The following is a 24526-nucleotide window of genomic DNA, read 5'->3' as shown; positions in this document are numbered from 1 at the left end:
GTAGAGGTCTGTGCATCCCTCCATGGATATGCCTTCTCACACCATCAGACCCACCACCAAAGTGGTCATGCTGAGCAATGTTACAGGCAGCATAACATTCACCAAGGCTTCTCTAGACCCTTTCACGCCTGTCTCATGTGCTCGGGGTGAACCTGCTCTCATCTGTGAAAAGCACAGGGCACCAGTGGCAGACCTGCCAATTCTGGTGTTCAAAGGCAAATGCAAATCGAGCTCCACGGTGCCAGGCAGTGAGCACAGGGCCCACTAGAGGACGTCGGGCCCTCAGGCCACCCTCATGAAGTCTGTTTGGTGTTAATGTCTCTGACAAAACAGTCGCCTGCTTGAAGTAATTTTGTAGGCCTCTGGCAGTGGTCATCCTCCTCCTTGCACAAAGGAGCAGATACCGGTCCTGCTGATGGGTTAAGGACCTTCTACGGCCCTGCCCAGCTCTCCTAGAATAACTGCCTGTCTCCTGTAATCTCCTGTATGCTCTTGAGATTGCGCTGGGGGAGACAGCAAACCTTCTGGCAATGGCACATATTGATGTGCCATCCTGGAGGAGTTTGACTGCCTGTGCAACCTCTATAGGGTCCAGATATTGCCTCATGCTAGCAGTAGTGACACTGACCCTAGCCAAATGCAAAACTAATGAAAAACAGTTAGGAAAGATGAGTAGGGAAAAAATGTGTCAGTGACCCCCCACCTGTAAAACCATTTCTGTTTTGGAGGTCATCTCATTGTTGCCCATCTAGTGCACCCGTTCATTTCAATAACACCAAAGCAGCTGAAACTGATTTACAACCCCTCTGCTATTTAACTGACCATATAATTATCCCAGGAGTTTACTTGACTTGATGCTATACCCTGATTAAAAAGTGTTCCTTTTATTTTTTTGAGCAGTGTACTTCCCTTTATGCTGCAGCATTGCGGTAATGCAGCAGCCATCCCACTTTGGCTCTAAGTCTGAGAACAGAGCAGTCACATGACCGATGAACGCTCAGTTCTCATCTGCTCCTAGGAAAGAGCAGTGACTCAAAACACCCCTCTCCTATTTGCTCCTCCATCGCTCACTGTAGCACCGCTCAGGAGGAAGGGTGGGTGCAGTTAGTTTGGCTCTCAACCACACGCTGTAATCTGCAGCCAACTGTCAGGTAGCTGGGTGGATCCTAAAATTATGGGCAGGATCTTTCCAGAGCCTGGAGTGGTTCTGCCATGTCAGCTGATGGCGGGCAACAGCGCATTTTCGGCCGACTCTGGGTCATAGGAGTGCAAAAGCAATTGTTCTCCAATGACCCACAAGAGAAGCTTGGCCTAAAAGCTTTGGCCATACTTCTCTTTTTAAAGTGGTTCTAAAGCCAGAAGGATTTTTACCTTCAGGCATTGTATGTAGGAAGATACAGTATCTCACAAAAGTGAGTACACCCCTCACATTTTTGTAAATATTATCTTTTTATGTGACAACACTGAAGAAATTACACTTTGCTACAATGTAAAGTAGTGAGTGTACAGCTTGTATAGTGTAAGTTTGCAGTCTCCTCAAAATACCTCAACACACAGCCATTAATGTCTAAACCGCTGACATCAAAAGTGAGTACACCCCTAAGGGAAAATGTCCAAATTGGGCCAAAAGTGTCAATATTTTGTATGACCGCCATTCATTTCCAGCACTGCCTTAACCCTCTTCAGCATGGAGTTCACCAGAGCTTCACAGGTGGCCACTGGAGTCCTCTTCCACTCCTCCATGATGACATCACAAAGCTGGTGGATGTTGGAGACCTTGCGCTCCTCCACCTTCAGTTTGAGGATGACCCACTGATGCTCAATAGGGTTTAAGTCTGGAGACATGCTTGGCCAGTCCATCACCTTTACCCTCAGCTTCTTTAGCAAGGCAGTAATCATCTTGGAGGTGTGTTTGGGGTCGTTATCATGTTGCAATACTGCCCTGTGGCCCAGTCTCTGAAGGAAGGGAATCATGCTCTGCTTCAATATGTCACAGTAAGTGTTGGCATTCATGGTTCCCTCAAAGAACTGTAGCTCCCCAGTGCCAGCAGCACTCATGCAGCCCCAGACCATGACACTCCCACCACCATCTGAACTAAATAAGTTTATCTTGGTCTCATGCAGTAATCCATGTCCTTAGTCTGCTTGTCTTCAGCAAACTGTTTGTGTGCTTTCTTGTGCATCATCTTTAGCAGAGGCTTCCTTCTAGGATGACAGCTATGCAGACCATATTGATGCAGTATGCGGCGTATGTTCTGAGCACTGACAGGCTGAACCCCCACCCCTTCAACCTTTGCAGCAATGCTGGCAGCACGTCTATTTCCCAAAGACAACCTCTGGATATGACACTGAGCACGTGCACTGAACGTCTTTGGTCGACCATGGCTAGGCCTGTTCTGAGTGGAACCTGCCTTGTTAAACCGCTGTATGGCCTTGGCCACCGTGGTGCAGCTCAGTTTCAGGGTCTTGGCAATTTTCCTATAGCCTAGGCCATCTTTATGTAGAGCAACATTTCTTTCTTTCAGATCCTCAGAGAGTTCTTTGCCATGAGGTGCCATGTTGAACTTCCAGTGACCAGTATGAGAGAGTGAGAGTGATAAACACACCTGCTCCCCATTCACACGAGCACTGAGTCACATGATACTGGGGAGGGAAAATGGCTAATTGTGCTCAATTTGGACATTTTCACTTAGGGGTGTACTTACTTTTGTTTCCAGCGGTTTAGACATTAATGGCTGTGTTATTTTGAGGGGACAGCAAATTTATACTGTTATACAAGCTGTACACTCACTACTCACACTAGCAAAATGTCATTTCTTCAGTGTTGTCACATGAAAAGATATAATAAAAATTTTACAAAAATGTGAGAGGTGTACTCCCTTTTGTGAGATACTGTAAATACCCTTCTCTGTACAGCAGCCCCGCTAATACTTGAGCCCCTTCTCGATCCAGCTATGTGAGAGCCTTGGCTCCCCGGGGACACTCCCTCGTTTCTGAGACAGCAGCAAGTGCCTTTGGCCCCCGCTGCTGTCAGTCAGTGAGCCAATAAGGAGAGAGGTGAAGCCGTGTCTCAATGGACACACTGAGCAGTGGCTCAGGAGCGAACCTCGTTGGGTGCCTCCAGAGCAAACTGCTTGCTCTGGGGGCACTCAGCAGGAGGGAGGGGACCCGAGAAGAAGAGGATTTAGGCTGCTCTGTGCAAAACCACTGCACACAGCAGGTATATATGACAAGTTTGTTAATTTTAGAAAGAAAAAAACATAGCCTTTAACCACTTGCCGACCAGCCGTCGCAGTTATACAGTGGCAGGTCGGCAGGTTCCCAGGAATCGCCGGTTTGCGGGATCGATCCTGGGGGCGTGGCCAGCGGGGAAGCCGATCCACGGGGCCAGCGACCGCAATTGCCACCAGGTACCTGCGATCGCCACCGGGCACCCGGGATCGCTCCCTGTGAGAAGAGAATGGTAGTCTGCTGTTGTAAACGCAGCAGACCGTTGTTCTCTCAGGAATCAATGCAGAGATCCTGTACAGGTTCCTCATATTTAGGAACACAGGTCTCTGTATTGATTTCACGAGCACATCCCCCTACAGTTACAAAACACTCCCTAGGCTCACATTTAACCCTTTGATCGCCCCTGGGTTAACCCCTTCCCTGCCATGCCAGTGTCATTATTACATTACCAGCGCATATTTTTAGCACTGATTACTGTAGTAATGTCACTGGTCCCCCCAAAAGTGTCAATGTCAGGGGTCCGATCTGTCCGCCGCAATGACGCAGTGCCGCTAAAAATTGCTGATCGCCGCCGTTACTAGTAAAAAAATAAATACAAATGACATAAATCTTTTCCCCTCGTTTGTAGACGTGATAACTTTTGCGCAAACCAATCAAAATATGCTTATTGGGATTTTTTTTAACCAAGAAATATGTGCAGAATACTAATTGGCTTAAAATTATGAAAAAAAATAGATTTTTAAATTCTTTTTTTTTTTTTTTTGGAATGTTATATAGCAGAAAGTGAAAAATATTTTTTTTTTTGTTTTTTTTTTCCAGAATTGTCACTCTTTTATGTTTATATAAAAAAAAGGACATCAATTTTATTTTGGTACTGTGTGTCGTATGACCACGCAATTGTCCATTAAAGTAACGCAGTGCCAAATCGAAAAAATTGCCTGGTCATTATGGGGGGAAATCTTCCGGTCCAGAAGGGGTTAATATCACTTTAAGTTTATACTCCCTGTATACATGTTTAAAGAATAGTTGGTTCTCTATGTAGTATTCACAAAATATAGCTGTGATCCTTTTACTACTTTATTTTCTGCTCTTTTTCTTTTTAGCTGCATTTCTCACACAGTCGGTTTGCCTGGATGACACAACGGTAAAATTTGAGATCTGGGACACAGCGGGACAAGAACGATATCACAGTCTGGCTCCTATGTACTATAGGGGTGCCCAAGCTGCCATTGTGGTCTATGACATCACCAACCAGGTAATTTTTACATTTTGAGTAATTGCTTTTCATGTATCCTGTGGCAGAAATATACATTAGAACTTGTGTTATGAGTTAAAGCGGAGTTCCGGGCACAAAATCTGTATTTTTTTTTTTGTGCCCCTCGACTAGCTACACATAACCTGAAAAGGAATTGGATAGTTATTTTTTTTTTTTTTGTATACTCACCTTGTAATCGAAGATCGTAAATACTCACCTCAGGGTACTTCCTCCTCCAGCGCCGAGGCTCACCCCTTCACTTCCTGCCTCGCGAAGATTCCTGGGAGCTGAACGTCATTGCTCCCAGGAATCAATGCACCGGCCCCACACGTCACTTCCGGGCGACGAGAGGGGCCGGTGCGGCGCATTCTGGGAGAAGAAGACACCGAAGAGGACCGCGCCGGCTTCAGCTGCCCACAAGAGAGATGGAAACGCTGTGGAAGAAATTTTCAAAGTAAGTATTTCTTCTAAAAGGTAAGTGCGAACCGGGACAGATCAGAGGCTAGTCATTGTGGAATGTGCTAGCCCTGACTGTCCCGGGGGTATGTTCATTAAAAAATGAGATCTGTGCCCGGAACTCCGCTTTAATAAATACAGATCAAACTTTGTAAAGCCATTTCCCTAATAAATTGTTAGTATTTGAAAATGTTATTTAAAGGGTTAATTCACATTTTCAAAATAATTAACTATGCACTTCAGCTTCTCTAGTATATTAAAGAGACACTGAACAAGTGACAGTTATTCCTCAAAAATAATCCATACACTTCCACTACTTAATGACCCTGTAACGTATTTTTCATGAAGTTGTTTCTTACTGTGTTTTTACTGTCCTCTGAGAGCTCATGGACCTCTGCCTATATACCAAATATGTTCAATGGTGTGACATGACAATACTATTGTCTTCATTGTATCCACTGCTTGTCTTCTGCTGGCTACACTTTGATGTCAGAATATGTTTAGACTATGTGAATAATTGACAAGACAACTGAACTTGCAGCTCTACGAAGTTGCTATTTACCCATCAAAGTTCCATTGCCCCTCCACCACACTATCCCAGCAGTAAGCATTGGATGATATTCTGTTTCCCATTTTTCTCGAAATGCTGTCTTGCAGAAACTATAGAATAGTATTGTACCCTCCCCTGGTTGCGAACGTGGCAGGTTCAGGGACCTTATGGGGGAGGGACGCTTTCAGCTGAACCACTTTGTTGTTGGGGACGCCTGGCCGTCCCTCTCTCAATTGATCTCATCCGCTGTTCCGTTCTGCCTTTCCCGTTGGCAGGCACTGCAGCTCCTTCACTTTTTGCCAGAACTGGGCCCTCCTTCCCGCTTTGCAAGGGACCCGACGCCCTTCGAGGATCTTCTGATGGGGCAGGATCCCCTGCCTCATGCTCTGTCCCAGCTGTACTCTCTCCTCTCCATACTCCCTGAGGATTTCACCCTCCCAGGTATTGTAAAATGGGAGGCTGAATTCCATAGGACGTTCTCAGTGGCTCAAAGACGGAACATTGTCCGTCGATTTGCACTCATATCCAGGAATCAAACTACAAGATTCTGTCATATTGGTACTACACTCCGGATAAGCTGCGTCCTATCTTTCCTTAGACCTCTGATCAGTGTTGGCGATGCTCGCAAGCTCGGGGCATGTTACTCCACATCTTTTGGAGCTGCCCTAAACTGCGCAACTTTTGGACTGAAGTCCGCAGGATAATCCAACTCATGACTTATCCCTGATGATCCTGCCTTCTTACTCCACTGTTCTGCAATCTCACCGACACTATATAAGACATCCATTGTCCGCCAGCTTACGAATGCTGCTAAATTGTGTGTTGGCCTCCGTTGGAAGGACACAGCCCCACCCACGATCTCTTTGTGGCTGCAAAGGTGAAGTCAATTAATGACTTGGAGGACCTGATACTTACCGCACTGGGTAGAAGAGAAAAGTATGCCAAAACATGGGATTGTTGGAACCTGTTCATACTCTCGGATGAGGGCCAAGCTCTGAGTGCCTGTCCTGCTGCTGGTTGCTGAGCGGCCGGCTGCGAAGACGCCTATTTCCTTGCCCTTCCGTCTGCATCTCTTTCCTCTCTCCCCATCCCAGTGGTCATTGTCTTCCTGTTCCCCCTTCCCCCCATACTCTCCCTCTGCTTCCCCCTTCCCTTATACAGCAAAAAAGCATCTATTTTTCCTTTTGAATCCACATTTTGCATTCATATGCACACTTGGTTTTGTGTTGCATACTTTCCATTGTACTTCTTCAGATGTGGTTCCTGATTTACTGCCGCTGATCTGAGATTTGCTAACCTGATACTGGTCTTTGCTATCGACATGCCTTTCTCCATGTACGTTTGAGTGGGCACTTGGGCCCCTTTCACACATATGGTCCGTTCAGTCACGTTTTTTGTCTTCAGTCAACATCCGTTTTTCATCCTTTTTTCGTCAGTTGTCATCCGTTTTTCATCCTTTTTTCGTCAGTTGTCATCCGTTTTTTTCTTCAGTTGTCATCCATTTGTCATCCGTTGTTCATCCGTTGTTCGTCCGTTGTTCGTCCGTTGTTCGTCCGTTGTTCGTCCGTTGTTCGTCCGTTGTTCGTCCGTTGTTCGTCCGTTGTTCGTCCGTTGTTCGTCCGTTGTTCGTCCGTTGTTCGTCCGTTGTTCGTCCGTTGTTCGTCCGTTGTTCGTCCGTTGTTCGTCCGTTGTTCGTCCGTTGTTCGTCCGTTGTTCGTCCGTTGTTCGTCCGTTGTTCGTCCGTTGTTCGTCCGTTGTTCGTCCGTTGTTCGTCCGTTGTTCGTCCGTTGTTCGTCCGTTGTTCGTCCGTTGTTCGTCCGTTGTTCGTCCGTTGTTCGTCCGTTGTTCGTCCGTTGTTCGTCCGTTGTTCGTCCGTTGTTCGTCCGTTGTTCGTCCGTTGTTCGTCCGTTGTTCGTCCGTTGTTCGTCCGTTGTTCGTCCGTTGTTCGTCCGTTGTTCGTCCGTTGTTCGTCCGTTTGTCGTCCGTTTTTCGTCCGATCCGTTTTTTTGACAGATGAAAAATAGGGCATTCATCCGTTAAAAAAAACGGACATTGACGGAAGCGGATGAAAACGGATGTTAACGGAGGATCAACCGTTGTCATCCGTTTTTACATAGAGATACATTGATGTCCGTTTTTCATCCGTCAACAGACAGCATGTGTGAAAGGGGCCTAACTGTCTGCACTGTGTTGCTTCAATTTACTAATTCTGTTTTTGTACCTTACCATATGCTGGACTATGCTGAGTATGCCTCATGTTTGTATCTGCTGTTTCTCACTTCTAATAAAGAATTTGAAATAAGAATAGTATTGTACATATTTTTATGTGTTATGAACCGGAATAAAGAATAACACTTCTAAAAAGATCTTGTCGGGTAGATGTGAAATTTTGCAGGTTAATGTATATTTTTATCCAGTAGATGGAGCTGTAGTCTTCATGTATTCCAGAGACGACTAATCATATTGCTGTACAAAAACACATAATGGTCCAGGAAGGCTTTGTCATGTGTAAATGTTTTTGTTAAACAAAGATTATATTAGAGGGAAAGATTTAAAAAAAAAAAAAGAAATATTTTAAAAATTCACGAAGAAAATTTGCCCTAAACTATATTTTTGTTTGTATTGTAAAGTCTAACTCTTGTTAACTTTTTTTTAATTTGTATTTTTTATTTTGAGTTTTTCATTCAAGAACAAGTGACGGACATAACATAAATGTACAGGGTACGGGGTTAATTGCAAAAACAAAAAATTCCAATGTCTGGCAGAGTGGAGAGGATAACACCATCATCTTATATATAGAAGAGTAAAGAACTTAAACAGATAAAGATTCAAGAAAATGAATGGGAAGGAAAGTTGGTGGGGGTGAGAAGGGAGAGGGTAGAATGATGGGGAAAAGGAGAGACGGGGGTTGCCAGCGCAAATTCTCCTTTTCCACTGTTTAAGAGCACGGAGGCTTGTCAAATACTTTTTAGCTAGTTTTATAAATAGGAAAGCCTAAAACTCCAATGCTGTTATTTCAGGAGCACCCTCACCGGACACTGACATCTTCAGTCTTCTTTCACGTTCTGATCTTCAGCCATTTTGTACATTGTGAACAAGCCAGTAAGAACACCACCTTTTTTTTTTACAAAAGGCACAGTTTGTCTCTTCTTCATTAAAAAATTCTGCCTTTACTAAGTAAAGTTCCACTTTGTAAAAACCTTCACTCTTTTTTTAAATGTGCAGTTTTCATTAAAAATTAAAATATCAGTTTTTTTCTTTAATGAAGGCAGGGAGCCTGACCCGAAGGTAAGTGACTTACTGTAAGCCACTGAAGGGGTTTTAACCAGTGGCAGCCGGCCCGTCCATTAGGGGCGCAGGGGCGCCGAACCCCCCCCATCCATGCGTCTGGCCCCCTAATCTACATGCAGGGTGCCAGATGCATGGATTCCAATGAGGGTTTTTTTTTTTTTAAGCACGTGATTAGAGCCAGAGGCTCTAATAGGCTTAAAAAAAGGGTGGGCTCGGGGCACAGAGCACTGAGCCCACCCAGTTGTGTGACAATAGCTATTGCCACACTGATTCTCCTCCCGGCCAATCAGGATGTGAGTCCTGAGACCTGTTTCCCAATTAGCCAAAGGAGAAGGCATCCTATTGGTGGAGGAGGAGGGAGGAGATGACCGCCGAGAGGGGACATGGAGGAGACTGATGGGGAAGCTGCCACCGTCCGGAGGAACAAGGTAAGGGAACTGGCGCCGGGGGGGTTCATGGCCAGGTCCGTCCTTCTTTTTTTTTTTTTTTTTAAATGGGTGACATTCCATTGTGTTCTTTGCACTCCTAAGTGGTGGTCGAAAATGTGTGGTGATGCTTAATGAGCTCCATCTCAAGTCTGCAATTTTATACTACACACTTCAACCTACCTGAAAGCAGCATTTCATTGTTAATAATGCAACAGAAAATACAAGGGTCATGGGACTTTAGATGAGGCAACTTACAAAATAAACATATTAATACTTTTATTACATGGTAGAAGAAACAGATTTGATGGTACACTTTTTATTTTTTTATAATGAGCTAATCCACAATCAATAAAAAGGTATAAAAATATAATTTCGTATTCATCGCAGTATAGGCATTAATGTAATCGCTTAGTATAATAATCGCTTGTCATCCTTACACTTAAATTAATTTATATAATGAGCTAATCCACAATCGATAAATAGGTATAAAAATAATTTCATATTTATCGCAGTATAGGCAATAGTGTAATCGCGTAGTATATAAGGTTCCACAGTTAACCGTGCATGTCAGACCAAAAACCGAGCCATGAAATCCAAGGAATTGTCTGTAGACCTCCAAGACAGGATTGTATCAGGGTACAGAAAACATTCTGAAGGTCCCAATGAGCAAAGTGGCTTCCATCATCCAAACTGAGAGATTGGGGGAGAAGGGCCCTAGTCAGGGAGGTGACCAAGAACCCGATAGTCACTGACTGAGCTCCAGCGTTTGTGGAGAGAGGAGACCCTTTCAGAAGGACAACCATCTTTGCAGCATTCCACCAATCAGGCCTGTATGGTAGAGTGGCCAGACGGAAGCCACTCCTCAGTAAAAGGCACATGACAGCCCGACTGAAGTTTACCAAAAGCCACCTGAAGGACTCTGACCATGAGAAACAAAATTGTCTGGTCTGATGAAACAAAGATTGAAGTCTTTGGCTTGAATAGCAAGCGTCATGTCTGGAGGAAATTATGCCCAGCTCATCACCTGGCCAATGCATCCCTACAGTGAAGCATTGTGTTGGCAGCATTATGCTGTGGGGGATGTTTTTTAGTGGCAGGAAATATACAGAGACATCCTTGATCAAAACCTACTCCAGAGCACTCTGGATAATGTTTGCACCACATGTGAGGTATCGATGTGAACGTTCTAGCAAGACCAATAGTTCTAGCATTTGATCTCCTCTGTAATTCTAAACTGGTTAACCTGTAAAAAATTTTTAAACCTTGCCTATGGAGTTTTTAGTATAGTAGTTTTGCTCCATTTTCCGAGTGCGCACAATTATAAAGCGTGACATGTTGGGTATCCATTTAGTCTGCGTATTATCTTTTATATTTTACCAAAAATTGGGTTCTGTATTGTTTTTCTTGCTTTTAAATCCATTAAAGTGTAATTTTTCCCAAAAAATTCTGTTTGAAAAATTGTTGCACAAATACCATGTGACCAAAAAAAATTGTAACGACAGCCATTTTATTCTCTAAGGTCTCTGTTAAAAGTATATTATACACACTGCTCAAAAAAATTAAAGGAACACTTTTTAATCAGAGTATAGCATTAAGGCAATTCAACTCCTGGAATATTGATCTGGTCAGTTAAGTAGCAGAGGGGGTAGGTAATCCGTTTCAGCTGCTTTGGTGTTAATGAAATTAACAAGTGCACTAGATGGGCAACAATGAGACAACTCCCAACACAGGAATGGTTTTACAGGTAAAGGCCACTGACATTTTTTTTTTTACTCCTCTTTTCTGACAGTTTTTCACTAGTTTTGTATTTGGCTAGGGTCAGTGCCACTACTGGAAGCATGAGGCGATACCTGGACCCTATAAAGGTTGCACAGGCAGTCCAACTCCTCCAGGATGGCACATTAATACGTGCCACTGCCAGAAGGTTTGCTGTGCCTCCCAGCACAGTCTCAAGAGCATGGAGGAGATTCCACAAGAGAGCTGGACAGGGGCATAGAAGGTCCTTAACCAATCAGCAGGACCGGTCTCTGCTCCTTTGTGCAAGGAGGAACAGGATGAGCACTGCCAGAACCCTACAAAATTACCTCCAGCAGGCCACTGGTGTTAATGTCTCTGACCGTTTCAGAAACCGACTTCATGAAAGAGGCTTTAGGGCCTGACATCCTCTAGTGGACCCTGTGCTCACTGCCTGGCACCGTGGAGCTCATTTGGCAATTTCCATTGAACACCAGAATTGGCAGGTCAGCCACTGGCGCCCTGTGCTTTTCACAGAAGAGCGCAGGTTCACTCTGAGCACATGTGACAGACATGAAAGGATCTGGAGAAGCCGTGGAGTAGAGCCCTGCGCGGGACTGTTTTATTAAACACGCCCGCCAGCACTCGCTGAATGTATGACCAGGACCACCCGCAATGTTTGTGTTCCACTCCCACCCACACCCAAAATGTTTGTGTCCACTCCCGCCCGCACCCGCAATTTTTGTGTCCACTCCTGCGGTTTTGCCCTATACTCGCCGTGTAAGACTACCCCCTCTTCTGAGGCAACACCATTTCATATCAGTGGAGCCATCATGTCCCTATTAAAAATTTTAGCCCGCTGGATGTGCCCTAATATGTACTGTAGCTTCTGCTACATACAGAACTTCTCTATTGTTAATAGTTTAGCCCGCTGGATGTGTATACAGTAAGCTTTGTCTACTTACAGAATGTCCCTGTGCTGTAATACTCTATGTACCACGCTGAGCCAATCTCGGCAAGCTGTGTATTCTATTATTGCATACAAAGCCTGCTCGGATTGGCAAAGGTTGTATAAGCCAGCCTCTCTGACTCAGCCAATCCGAGCAGGCTTTGTATGTATTAATAGAATACACCGCTTGCCGTGATTGGCTCAGCACGGTACATAGAGTATTACAGCACAGGGACATTTTGTAAGTTGCCAAAGGTACTGTATACACATCCAGCAGGCTAACATTTTTAATAGGGAGGTTCCCTAACTAGCTGAAGCTCTACAGTACCTGGCGTATAAGACGACCCCCGATTTTTGGGGTATGTTTTTTATTTTAAAAAGTAATCTTATACGCCGAAAAATACGTTACACCAAATTGCACCGTTACCCGCGGGTCTCCGCAAAATTTTTTGACCGCCCACTCCCGCCTGCAGCGGAGGTAAAACTGCCCGCTTCCACAAGATTTGCATTGGGTCCCTTGGGAGCCCAAACCCAATGCAGCCCTCTACCGTGGAGAACGTTATGCTGCCTGTAACATCGTTCAGCATGACTGGTTTGGTGGTGGCTCAGTGATGGTTGGAGTAGGCATATCCATGGAGGGACGCACAGACCTCTACAGGCTAGCACCCTGACTGCCATTAGCAATCGGGATGAAATCCTTGGACCCATTGTCACACCCTACGCTAGGCACTGGGTTCTTCCTGGTGCACAACAATGCCCGGCCTCATGTGGCCAGAGTATGCAGCCAGTTTTTTGGAGGATGAAGGAATTGATACCATTGAATGGCCCCCTACGTTCGCCTGACCTAAATGCAATAGAACACCCCTGGGACGTTGTTTGGGTCCATCCCACTCCTGCCAGGTTGCACCTCAGTCTGTTCAGGAGCTTAGTGATGCCCTGGTCCAGATCGGGGAGGAAATACCCTGGGACATCATCCGTTGTCTCGTTAAGAGTACCATTTTGAGTTGTTTCAATGAAATTTCAGCAAAATGGACTAGCCTGCTGCATAATTTTTTTCACTTATATTTTTGGGGTATCTTTTGAATTCAGCCCCTGTTAGTGGATAATTTTCATTTTCATCAAACAATGTGGCATCCTTTCATTCCTAACACATTACCCAGTCCATATCAGAATGGATATCAAGATTTTTCCTCATTGAGATCTGATGTTTTTTTGAAGTGTTCCTTTAATTTTTGTGTGCATGGGTGTGCGTGTATGTATATGTGTGTGTGTGTGTGTGTGTGTGTGTGTATATATATATATATATATATATTTATATATTAGTATCTCAGAAGTGAGTACACCCCTCACATTTTGTGTAAATATTTTGTTATATCTTTTCATGTGACAACACTGAAGAAATGACACTTTTCTACAATGTGAGTGTACAGCTTGTGTAAGTGTGAATTGGCTGCCCCCTCAAAATAACTCAACACACCTATTAATGTCTAAACCCCTGGCAACAAAAGTGAGTACACCCCTAAGTGAAAATGTCCAAATTGGGCCCAATTAGCCATTTTCCTTCCCCGTTGTTGTCAATGAGACCCCTTAAGCCCCTTACACACAGGTGACCGTTCAGATCCGCCTGTCAGTTTTTTTTTTTGGCGGATCTGAACAGACGCCCCATGAATCTCTATGGGGCATCGGATGTCAGCGGAGACATGTCCGCTGACATCCGATCTGTCAAATCTGGACGGATGGAAACCCTATTTTCCATCCGTCTAACGGATCAGATGAGAACGGACAGACGGTCCGTTCCCATCCGATTCCCCCATAGAGAACAGCGGGACCTGACAGCTGTGTCTCCGCACACAGCACTGAGACAGCTGCCATCCGCCTGCTCAGCGGGGGATCGGCGGATCGATCCCCCGCTAAGAAAAACTGAGTCCGCCTGATGGACTCCCTGTGTGAAAGGGGCCTTAGTGTTACAAGGTCTCAGGTGTGAATGGGGAGCAGGTGTGTTAAATTTAGTGTTATCGCTCTCACTCTCTCATACCGGTCACTGGAAGTTCAACATGGCACCTCATGGCAAAGAACTCTCTGAGGATCTGAAAAAAATAATTCTTGCTCTACATAAAGATGGCCTAGGCTATAAGAAGATTGCTACGACCCTGAAACTGAGCTGCAGCATGGCCAAGGCCATACAGCAGTTTAACAGGACAGGTTTCACTCAGAACAGGCCTTGTCATGGTCGACCAAAGAAGTTGAGTGCATGTGCTCATTGTCATATCCAGAGGTTGTTTTTGGGAAATGGACGTACGAGTGCTGCCAGCATTGCTGCAGAAGTTGAAGGGGTGGGGTGGGGTCAGCCTGTCAGTGCTCAAACCATACGCTGCACACTGCATCAAATTGGTCTGCATGGCTGTTGTCCCAGAAGGAAGCCTCTTCTAAAGATGATGCACAAGAAAGCCTGCAAACAGTTTGCTGAAGACAAGCAGAACTTAGGGGTGTATTCACTTTTGTTGCCAGTGGTTTAGACATTAATGGCTGTGTTATTTTGAGGGGACAGCAAATTTACACTGTTATACAAGCTGTACACTCACTACTTTACATTTGTAGCAAAGTATCAATTCTCCAGGGTTGTCGCATGAAAAGATATAATAAAACATTTACAAAAATGTGAGGGGTGTACTCACTTTTGTAAAGGTACTGTGTGTGTGTGTGTGTGTGTTATATTGTTTTGGTTTCTGAGTAATTTTTAGCAAAAAAAACGATTTTTACATGTAGGAGAGAAACACCAGAATTGGCCTGGGTGGGAGGTGGGTAATTGGAAATTCCAATAGTTTGGGTAGCACTGGTTTTATACAGTTTATTTTGATTTGCCCGGGAAAGGGCATCTTTATATTTACTTTATTCCTCCTATGCGCTGATACTACACTAAAGTATAATAAATCATCATATAAAGAAGCATTGTTACAACCCTAAACTTACTTTGATCCTCGTTTGACAATAAATTTCCATTATTTCATGCACTGCAGCCAGGTTGTCATATATCATCATATGGAAGAAACTGTTGCTGAAAAAGTAATCAGAATTAATGGCAGCCATTATATTCCAGCCTAATTACCACTTTAATGCATGCAGTGTTTCTTTGGACTTTATTTGTGGGAAAATGAGCTGTTATCATCTAGCTGTGTAAGGTTGTAAGTGTTTATCATAAAATTGTTTATGACTTTTTTCTTTTATTGTGGGTAATGTAAGGACGTGGATGGTAAAAATGCACAACTGTCATTTGCTGTCATTTAAATATTCATGACCTGCTTTCCAAGCTACCTTTTTCATATTTTTGATTTCTTGTGTTATAGGAGACGTTTGCCAGAGCAAAGACATGGGTTAAAGAGCTGCAGAGACAAGCCAGCCCAAACATTGTGATTGCACTCTCGGGCAACAAGGCAGACCTTACTAATAAGCGTATGGTTGAATATGAAGTGAGTACTCTACTCTTCCTAATAATAATTTTGCTGTGTTTTTTGTTGGATGGGTGTTTTACAAAAAGAAAAAAACAAACTGCAAACTTGGCAAACTTTTATCAGGCAAAGTTCTAAGTAATAGAGTATGTCTCCTACTATTAGTCAGTCTCAGTGTTGTAATTGAAGAAAAATGCATACCTTTAGCAGCCCTGGCCAGTATCATATTCATTGTAGTAGTTGAGTGGATGTTTATAATTTTCCCTTTAGCCTTTGTGCAGACTTTTGGAATAACCACACAAACGGGAAGCACACTCATAATCTATGTAGTGTGTTGTTTCATGGATTCTAGAAAGTGAAGTTTAATGCGGTAGTAAACTCTTGAATTAAAAAAAATAAATAAAAAATGTTGCCCCGTGTGGTTTTAACCATAATGTGCAAGTATGCAAAAGATGGGCAGATGTCCACCAATCTGTAAAAAACTGTATCCAAAAATTGTTGAACAATTTCAGAATAATGCTCCTCAATGTAAAATTGCAGATTTTAAAGAGGATCTTCAGGCTGTATAAAACAAAAAAAAATTAGCATCTACCAGAACTGTAGCTGTTAACTTTTAATAAAAGGACACCTAACTGTCCAGGAATCCAGCACCATCCTCCTGGGCTGGTTATTCACTGGTGTTCAGGTCCCTGGTGCTGGCATGTTTACTAACGGAAGCTGGCTGTGACTTCTTGGAGCTTCACAGCTGGCCTCCCACTGCGCAATGCGTGAGCCGCACTGCACTTTGTGAAAGGTCCTGTAGCCTTCTGGGACCTGTGATAGGTCCCAGAAGGCTGCGGGTAAAGGGATGAACTCTCGCTCAGATCGCCTAGGTGATTCGAGTGGAAGTGGGAAAAGGTACCTGTAAAGCCAGGGCTCAGGAATACTTCCAAAAATCACTGTCTGCGAATACAATCATTGCATTCTGTTTTTGTATGTGGATTTTACACAGCGTCACAACACTTTTGGAATTGGGGTTGTTGCTTTATAAATGTACAGTGAAGCTCACTTTCTGTGCCTGTGCTAAATGGCCATCTGTTAGTCTGCCTAGCCACCTGATATTTTATAGACCCACTAAGAGTGCTCAGTACACTGTAATGGTTTTTTCTATACAGTGTTTATATCTCTTTCCTGCAACCACTGGTGCTGACAGTGAAGCTTTATAACAGAAGCACAAGGTAGAGGCTATGGATACATTGTTGAAGCCTGACTCCAGGCAAATAAAAAAATGCCTGTTTATGGCTAGGGGAACGATAAACAGAAGTTTTCTTACCGGATCCTTTGCTCCTCCCACCAGCTAGGGCTTTCCCTGCGGCTTCTGCACCCCTGTGCACTTGTAGGCCTGTATTAGAAAGTGAATGGTACACAGGTGACCGGTATTATGATTAGGTTACATACTTTCTTTTTGCATTCGAATTGAAAATGGTACAGTACAGATCAATTAACAATTAATAAACAATTCAATGAAGCATGTAATACTTTTTAAGTGTTTCTTTGTGTTTAATAATTTTTTATGCATCGCTCCTACAATTGGATATAAACACAGGATAAAACTGTGTATCCTGTCTTGCACAACCATTTGTAGTGTTTCCTCAGACATATTTTCAGGACTTGAAAAATTAGCTTTGAATCTTGGAGCCAGCTAAAATTAGGTTGAGGTTGTTGGGGCTGGGGTTTTTGGTGTGTTTGTTGTGGTGTGTGGGCTGGATACTGCTTACATCCCTGTTTGCCTCCAGCCCATGTGCTGGAAAGAGGAGGAGGGGTGGGCCATGGCGCGCACAGATTGGCTGGTGCCAAGGGAGAAGGGTGTGTGAAGGAGCCTTTCTGCACGTCAGCGGTGGGTCTGCTGGGGGAAGGGGTGCAGTTGTGTGGAGAAGAATAATGAAACTTTGGCTTTCTTTTTAGATGTTAGAGCTGGATCAGCTGCCCAGAGCTGCATATACCTGGGGCGTCGGGTAAAAGGAGTTGGTTGTGCCTGGTGCCGGCAGTGAGTGGGTTGGCAGAAGCCCAGGCGCTGGGATGAGGGTTCTGGTCGCTATGGCAACCTAGGGTTTGTCGAGCCCCGAACCTCTATGTACACCCTGGTTTCCCCCTATACGCATCACTCCCTCCTCCCCTGTATACACACTGGGTCTGATCCCTCCCTCTATATACACCCTGCCTCCCCTCCTCTGTATACACACTGGGTCTGATTTCCCCCACCCCTCCTTCTCTGTATATACACTGGGTCTGATTTCCCCCCCCCCACCATATCTATATACACCCTGCCCTCCCATCCTTCTCTGTATACACACTGGGTCTGATTCCCCCCCCCCCCCATCTCTATATACACACCGGGTTTGGTTCTCTCCCTCCCCCCCTCCTTCTCTGTATATACACTGTGTCTGATTTCCCCCCCCCATATCTATATACACCCTGCCCCCCATCCTTCTCTGTATACAGACTGGGTCTGATTCCCCCCATCTCTATATACACCCTGCCCCCCCTTCTCTATATATGGTCTGGGTCCCCCCCCCCCCCAGTGTACACACTGGGTCTGTTTCCCACCTTTATATACACCCTGCCCCCCCCCCCTCCTCTGTATACACACGGAGTCTGCCCCCCCTCTGTATACACATTGGTCCTGTCCTTCCACTCCATGTCAAGCCCTGCATATTTTGGATAATCCAAAAAAAAAATCAGGTTGTCAATAATAGTTTTCTAACAGCAGTGCTTTTAAAATGGACCTGATCTGAATATTTGCTAATTGTGCCTAAGCAGTACCCTGAAAATTGGACCTTTTTTTTTTTTTTTTTTTTTTCTTTTTCTTCTTTCTTGCATTTTGAGTGTACATTAACAATCCCGTGTCTACAGTCGTATATCTGCAGTGTGGGATCTCAGGTGCTGCTTCCTCTGACTGCTAGTCTTGCGAAATGTGTAGTGGGTTTTGGTAAACCCGGGCTGCTTCCTACAAAGTCCTGCCTCTACCGAGATGGCTGCCTCCATCCAGCATATCTAAAGTGGTATATCCCCCCCCCCCCCTCCGAGATGAGTTCTTTCTAACCACTTGTAACCTATGCCTTCTTATTTTGTGGTAAATAAGGTAATCCTTATGTAGTATTATACACATTTAGACAGGAACCAATTAACCTACAAGCACATCTTTAGAGTGTGCGTGTAAGTTGGAGTACACAGAAAAGCCACACAAACACAGGGAGAACATACAAACTCCATGCAGATAGTGTCTTGGGGAGGATTCAAACGAGGCAGATACAGAGCTCAGATACAGTGCTCAGCATAAATGAGTGCACCTCTTTAAGTAAGATTAGTAAGATTTTACTCAATATCCCAATGAAAGCAAGAACAATTTCCAATATTTTGAATAAACTGAGTTTTGTAGAACAATTTTTTAGCTCATTATATGAAAGTAATGTAATATAACTGATTTCAAAATCTTCAGTTTTACTCAAATTAGTTGATGAAAAAATGAATACACCCCACAACAAAAACTACTTAATCTAGTATTTTTTATGTCCTCCATGTTTTGTAAGGAAGCACCAAGTCTTCTAGGCATGGAATGAACAATTTGACGACATATTGCAATATCTATCGTTTTCTATTCTTTAAGAGCGATCTCTTTTTTAGATGCTGGATGGAGAGTGATGCTCAACTCCCAGAATTTCCCATAGGTGTTCGATTAGGTTCAGATCAGGAGACCTACTTGGCCACTGAAACACTTTCACCCTGTTGTTCTTCAGAAATGCAACAGTGGCCTTAGATGTGTGTTTTGGATTATTGCTATGCTGTAAAAGTGCACCAGGACCAGGGGCACAGAGTGATGGTAGCATCTTCTTTTTCAATATAGAGAAGTACATCTGTGGATTCATTATACCATCAATGAAATGCAGCTCCCTGACACCAGCAGCACTCATGCAGCCCCACAGGATACTGCCACCACCATGTTCCACTGTAGACACCATGCATTTTTCTTTGTACTTCTCACCTTTGCAACGTTTTTGACGCTATCCGTTCCAAAAACATTTATCTTGTTTTTAATCACTCCAGAGTCCCAGTAGTATTCTTTTTCAGCATGGGCCCTGGCAAAATCTAGGTGGGCTTTTTTGTGCATGGGCTTTAAGAGAGCCTTTATGGATGACACCTATGCAAGCAATTTCTATGCTGTATTGTCACCAGAAACAATCACCCTAGTTTGGCTTTCTACTTTTTTAGCTAACTGCATTGAACTTGCATGGCAATTTTCTTCATCCCTTCTCATCAGAAGACACTGCTGTCGAGGTGTTAACTTCTTTGGATACTCAGTTTACTGTTATTTTATGGTTATGGTGATTTTTAGGTTGTTTATCCAATCCGTAATTGAGATTTTTATCTTCTTGATTTTTTTTTTTTTAGGTATGCCCACCCTTTACCTATTGGGGGTGTTCATTTTATATACTCTAATGTATAATCAAATGTATATTACAGTATTGGATTTATATTAGGGCTGCGCATCTTCACTTACCTCACAATTCAATGCGATTACGATTATTAGGGTCACGATTCGATACGATTAGATTCCGCGATGCATCACAATTACTGCCCAATGCCCATGCCCAGCCCACTGCCCAATGGTTTTCAAAACGTTATAAAATAAAAACAAACAATCAAGCAGTCCCAAAGTAAAGAATCATTTTTATTTTTATTTGCTTTTAAAGGACACTTCCCTGGACCCTGTCATGGCCTGCAAGCCCTGCATACTCATAGTGCACTTGCACTGCAAACATATAGGAAGGTCTGAAAATGAAAATAGCATAGCAGAGACAGACAACAACACTAGTATTTACTAGAAGTAACAGTAAAATTAGTAAAAACTGTAGTAGTGCAGTTTACTGCCTCATAAAAAAAAATATTAATATAAGGTCTACCTTTTAGTACAACTAAAGGCAAAACTTTTTTGATTTTGGATACAGTTTTGCCTATAGTTGTACTTTAAACCCAAGATAGAAACCAGCCAGCCAAGCTAATATTCTTGTGAAAATGGTCATCATAAATTCCCACAAAACATTATATATAAATCCTTTTATGTGAATATATGCATTGCAATAAATTCCAGGTGTGCCACTGCCATAAAACCTGTCCTCTACAAAACAGAGCACTTCCTGACTAGTAGCAAACATCAAGGTGAACCTGGCAATAGTGCACTGCTGCATAACTTCCATGTTCACCGTGATGTTTGTTTCCCCCTGCAGCTGCCAGTCAACTCAAGTGAGTTGATGGCTGCTAGAGGGGAGTTATAAATATAAGCTTTAAGCTTATCAATTCACTTATGTCACTTTTTTGTCACTTACTTTACAGAAAACGTTACTTGTCCTGCAGACAGTCTGTCTCTACCACCATTAAACCCAACTGAAGTCAAGCCAAGCCACCATTCGAGGAAGAAAAACCCTTGACAGAGTAAATCATCAACTGAAGCTTAAACCTTGAGTAATTCTTCATGGGATCACAAAAAAACACACAACACGATTGTCTGTCTGCATCAGAATCATGAGAGAGGTTTTGCATTGGCACTGGTACAACTCAAGGCATATGGTTAGGTCAGGTTTGTGTGTATTTGTGATCCAGTAATGATTTAATCAAGGTTTTACGCTTCAATGTATGATTGATTTTAATCTTTCAAGGATGTCCTTTCCTGTACGGTGGCTAGCTTGCCTTCAGTTGTCTAGATGGACTTTTACCTTTAGTATTTGTTTGGTTGAGGGAACCCCTACACTTGCTATTGCTACAGTGTACAACAGACACCAGACAGACATGCGTTGCAATAAATTCCAGGTGTGTGCCATAACATGTCCTCTACAAAACAGAGCACTTCCTGACTAGTAGCAAACATCAAGGTGAACCTGGCAATAGTGTACTACTGCATAACTTCCATGTTCACCGTGATGTTTGTCTCCCACTTAAACTGCCAGTCAACTCAAGTGAGTTGATGGCTGCTAGAGGGGAGTTATATAAATATAAGCTTAAGCTTATCAATTCACTTATGTGAATAGACCATTTTTGAAAACAAGCCATTCTCCATCTCTCCAGTGCCAGAAAAGCTGTAAAAAATATAATATGTTCCAGGTTCACTGTGATTCTGTTTGCCCCTGCCATTGCCAGTCAACTAAACACACTGTGTGTGTGCGACTGTGTGTGTGTCGTGACAACTCAAAAGCTTATACGCAGCTCTAGCATCAACTCAACACACACTGTGTGTGTGTGTGAGAGTTAATGCTAGAGCTGCGTTATAAGCTCTTGAGTTGTCACGACACTAAGTCAGTCACGTTACAGAAAGAAAAAACTTTACCTGCACTCTACCACGTCAATTACATCTGTAACTGAAGCCAAGCTAGCCAACAAGCCACCATTAGAGGAAGGAAAATCCTTGAGAGAATAAATGGTCAACTGAAGCTTAACCTTGAGGAAATCCTTATGGGGTCACATTCAAACTCACAAATATAGTAATATTACACAAGAATCAAAAATTGGTGAATTTATTTGTGCTCCAATAAGATAAGATTTACTCGAGGTTAAGCTTCAATGTACAAGTTATTTCTCTCAATGATTTTCCTTCCTATAATGCTGGCACCGTGGCTGGCTTGGTGTCAGTTGTCTAGAAGAAAATACACTTTAATATTATTTATTTGGTTGAGGGTTAATGAACCCCTAGACACTTTTAGTGTGAAGCAACGGATTATGGATTGGCAATGGACATTGGACAGGACAATCTTCAAAAACAAACCATCAGTGCTATAAAGCTATAAAACACTGGTGTGACTGGCAGACTGAATTAGTAATTACTAATTCATTAAAAACATGAATTAGTAATTATTGCAGTGCTTAGCATTTGGGAACATGTAGGTTTTTCTGTAAGAACACTCGCTGATCCACATGCTCAGGTTTCAGACTGCTTCTTTTCGCAGTTATAACATCTCCTGCAGTAGAGAAAACCCGCTCTGCAGATACACTTGTACCTGGGATACACAAGTATTGCTTTGACAGCTGAGAGAGGAGGGGAAAAAGACCTCATGCTCACGCCACCATTTCAAAGGGTCCTCAGTGAGAGGCAGAGGTGGGGCTTTACAATATTTTTCCATTTCGTCTTCTGCCTTGGCATAGGGGGTCCTAGGTTCTATTGCACCATCAGTGAAAGACTGCCCCAGCAAAGTCATGAGCAGCGATGTTGTGGCCTTTTTTTTTGGGAGGAGAATGGCTGTCCTCAATGGGTGTTTCTTCTTCCACAGTTGCATTTGTCCTTCTATTAGATGTAATCTGTGTTTGAACAAAAGATAATAGTATAAGAAGAGCTGAACTGCCTAAGAGTGTGATTCATTGATGAGGTGTGGGAAACCGCACGGTAATCCATACAGTTCCACTTCCCACACCACATCAGTGAATCAGGGCTTATTACACAACACAATGTAGCTGAGCTTCTAGCTGTCTGGGAGGAAACATGATGAAATTCTAGTTACCTCCAAAGATGCAGCCTCCTCAGTCACTCCTCTGTATATCTCCGATCTCTCCTCCTCTGTGAGAATAAAAGGCAGTCCTTTAAAGCGAGGATCCAGTGCAGAGGCTTTATGAAGGATCTTCTTCTCTGCCTCACTGCTGTACCTCTTCAGGAGATCTGTTTTGATGGCATTCTTGATCTCATGGGTCATGGGTGTGTCTCCCATGGTGTCTGTCATGCTCTGGAGCAGTTGTGCATTTAGAGGGGCAATGAGAGACCCTGTTGGGTTGCGCTCTTCTGACATCAGCAAGGTTGCATCCTTCATTGGCTTTAATGCACTCAGTGTCCTCTGCATTTGACACATCTGTTTCATTGAGAGTGCAGAGATCAGACTCTCCTTTTCTGACTTCTGGAGACAGCAAGGTGGCACAAACTGCAGGTTGTTGTTCTAAGAACCTCTCAACCATGTCATATGGGCTGTTCCATCTTGTTGGCACATCAGTTATTAGCTTATGATTCTTTAGGCCCAGACATTTCTGTTTCTCTTTTAGACAGTGGCTTGCTCTAGTGCTGCGATGAAAAATGTGGATATACGTCGCACTCTGGCGAGAAGCCTGGAGAGCGTGGCCCCTTTCAGTGCCCGCTGACATGCAAGATTGAGTGTATGGGCAAAACATTTAACTTGAGGAAATTTACCAACTTGAGCTGCTATCATGTTCGCCGCGTTGTCTGTCACAAGCACTACAGATTTATCAGACAGCTGCCATTCTTCCACGACATGAGACAGTAGCTCTGCCAGATGAGCACCTGTGTGAGACTCATAAATGGCTCTCGTTTGCAACACATGTGACAAGACCTGCCAGTCCCTAGTAATGTAATGTGCTGTTATTGTAACATAGGACTCCGTTGTGACTGAAGTCCATGAATCGCACGTTATTGCGACTCGACTGGCTTGGTTTATTGACGCAAGTACCTGAGCTTTGGTGTCGTGGTAGAGTGCAGGTATAAAGTTTTCTGTAAAGTGACTGCGTGACGGGATCTTATAACGTGGCTCTAGCGTCTTCAAAAGGTAGCCAAACCCGGCGTTGTCCACAACTGAGTAAGGCCGTAGGTCCTTGGCGATGAAAGCTGCCACAGCTTTGGTTAGTTTCTTCCCTTTTTCAGAGTTGGGCGGCTAAGTTGACAGTATGGCATCAATTCTGGGTCTAGCAGTCTTTCCTTGGCAGTGGTGGCACTGCTGGTGGCGACAGGTGTTACTAACTCAGAGTAAAAATGGCTAACATGGTTTCTCAAGTTCGTAGTATTCCCTAGGTATTTAATTTTTGTGTGACAGGCTTTACACACAGCGTGTGTCTTGTCCAACTCACGCTTCCCTGTGTGTTCGTAAAATCCAAAATGTGCCCAGATGTTTGCTCTTAAAACGCTGGGTGCATTTTTTATCTCTCAATCTTTTTCTCCTTCTGCCATTACCATACTACCACGTATGTCACGGAGACGGATGACGTAAGTTGCCAAACTCTGTCAGTGTTTAAAAAAAAAAGCACTTGTAAACTAAGCCACAACAAGCAAGCAACATCTTTCATAAAATATTACTGTCTGTCTGTCAGTCCCTCTTATGCATGCACTGAGCCAGAGACCCCCCTTCCCCCACAGCTGCCTGAGTGACACTCAGTCAGAGAGACCCC

General features: G+C 43.7%; 1 protein-coding gene across 1 annotated transcript in view; it reads left to right on the top strand.

Annotated features, from left to right (window-relative positions):
- RAB5B (RAB5B, member RAS oncogene family) overlaps nt 1-24526 on the top strand; it is a 91511-nt gene that overhangs the window by 1161 nt on the left and 65824 nt on the right. The window contains exons 2-3 of the mRNA XM_082245742.1: nt 4335-4486; nt 15239-15361. Coding sequence (XP_082101868.1) covers nt 4335-4486; nt 15239-15361 — 275 coding nt within the window. The remainder of the gene's footprint in view (nt 1-4334; nt 4487-15238; nt 15362-24526) is intronic.

Source organism: Pelophylax lessonae, assembly GCF_965119305.1.
Source record: "Pelophylax lessonae genome assembly, chromosome: 2".
In the NCBI taxonomy this organism is placed as follows: domain Eukaryota; kingdom Metazoa; phylum Chordata; class Amphibia; order Anura; family Ranidae; genus Pelophylax; species Pelophylax lessonae.
The sequence above is the reverse complement of the archived record's forward strand: the minus strand, read 5'-3'. Positions and strand labels throughout refer to the sequence as shown.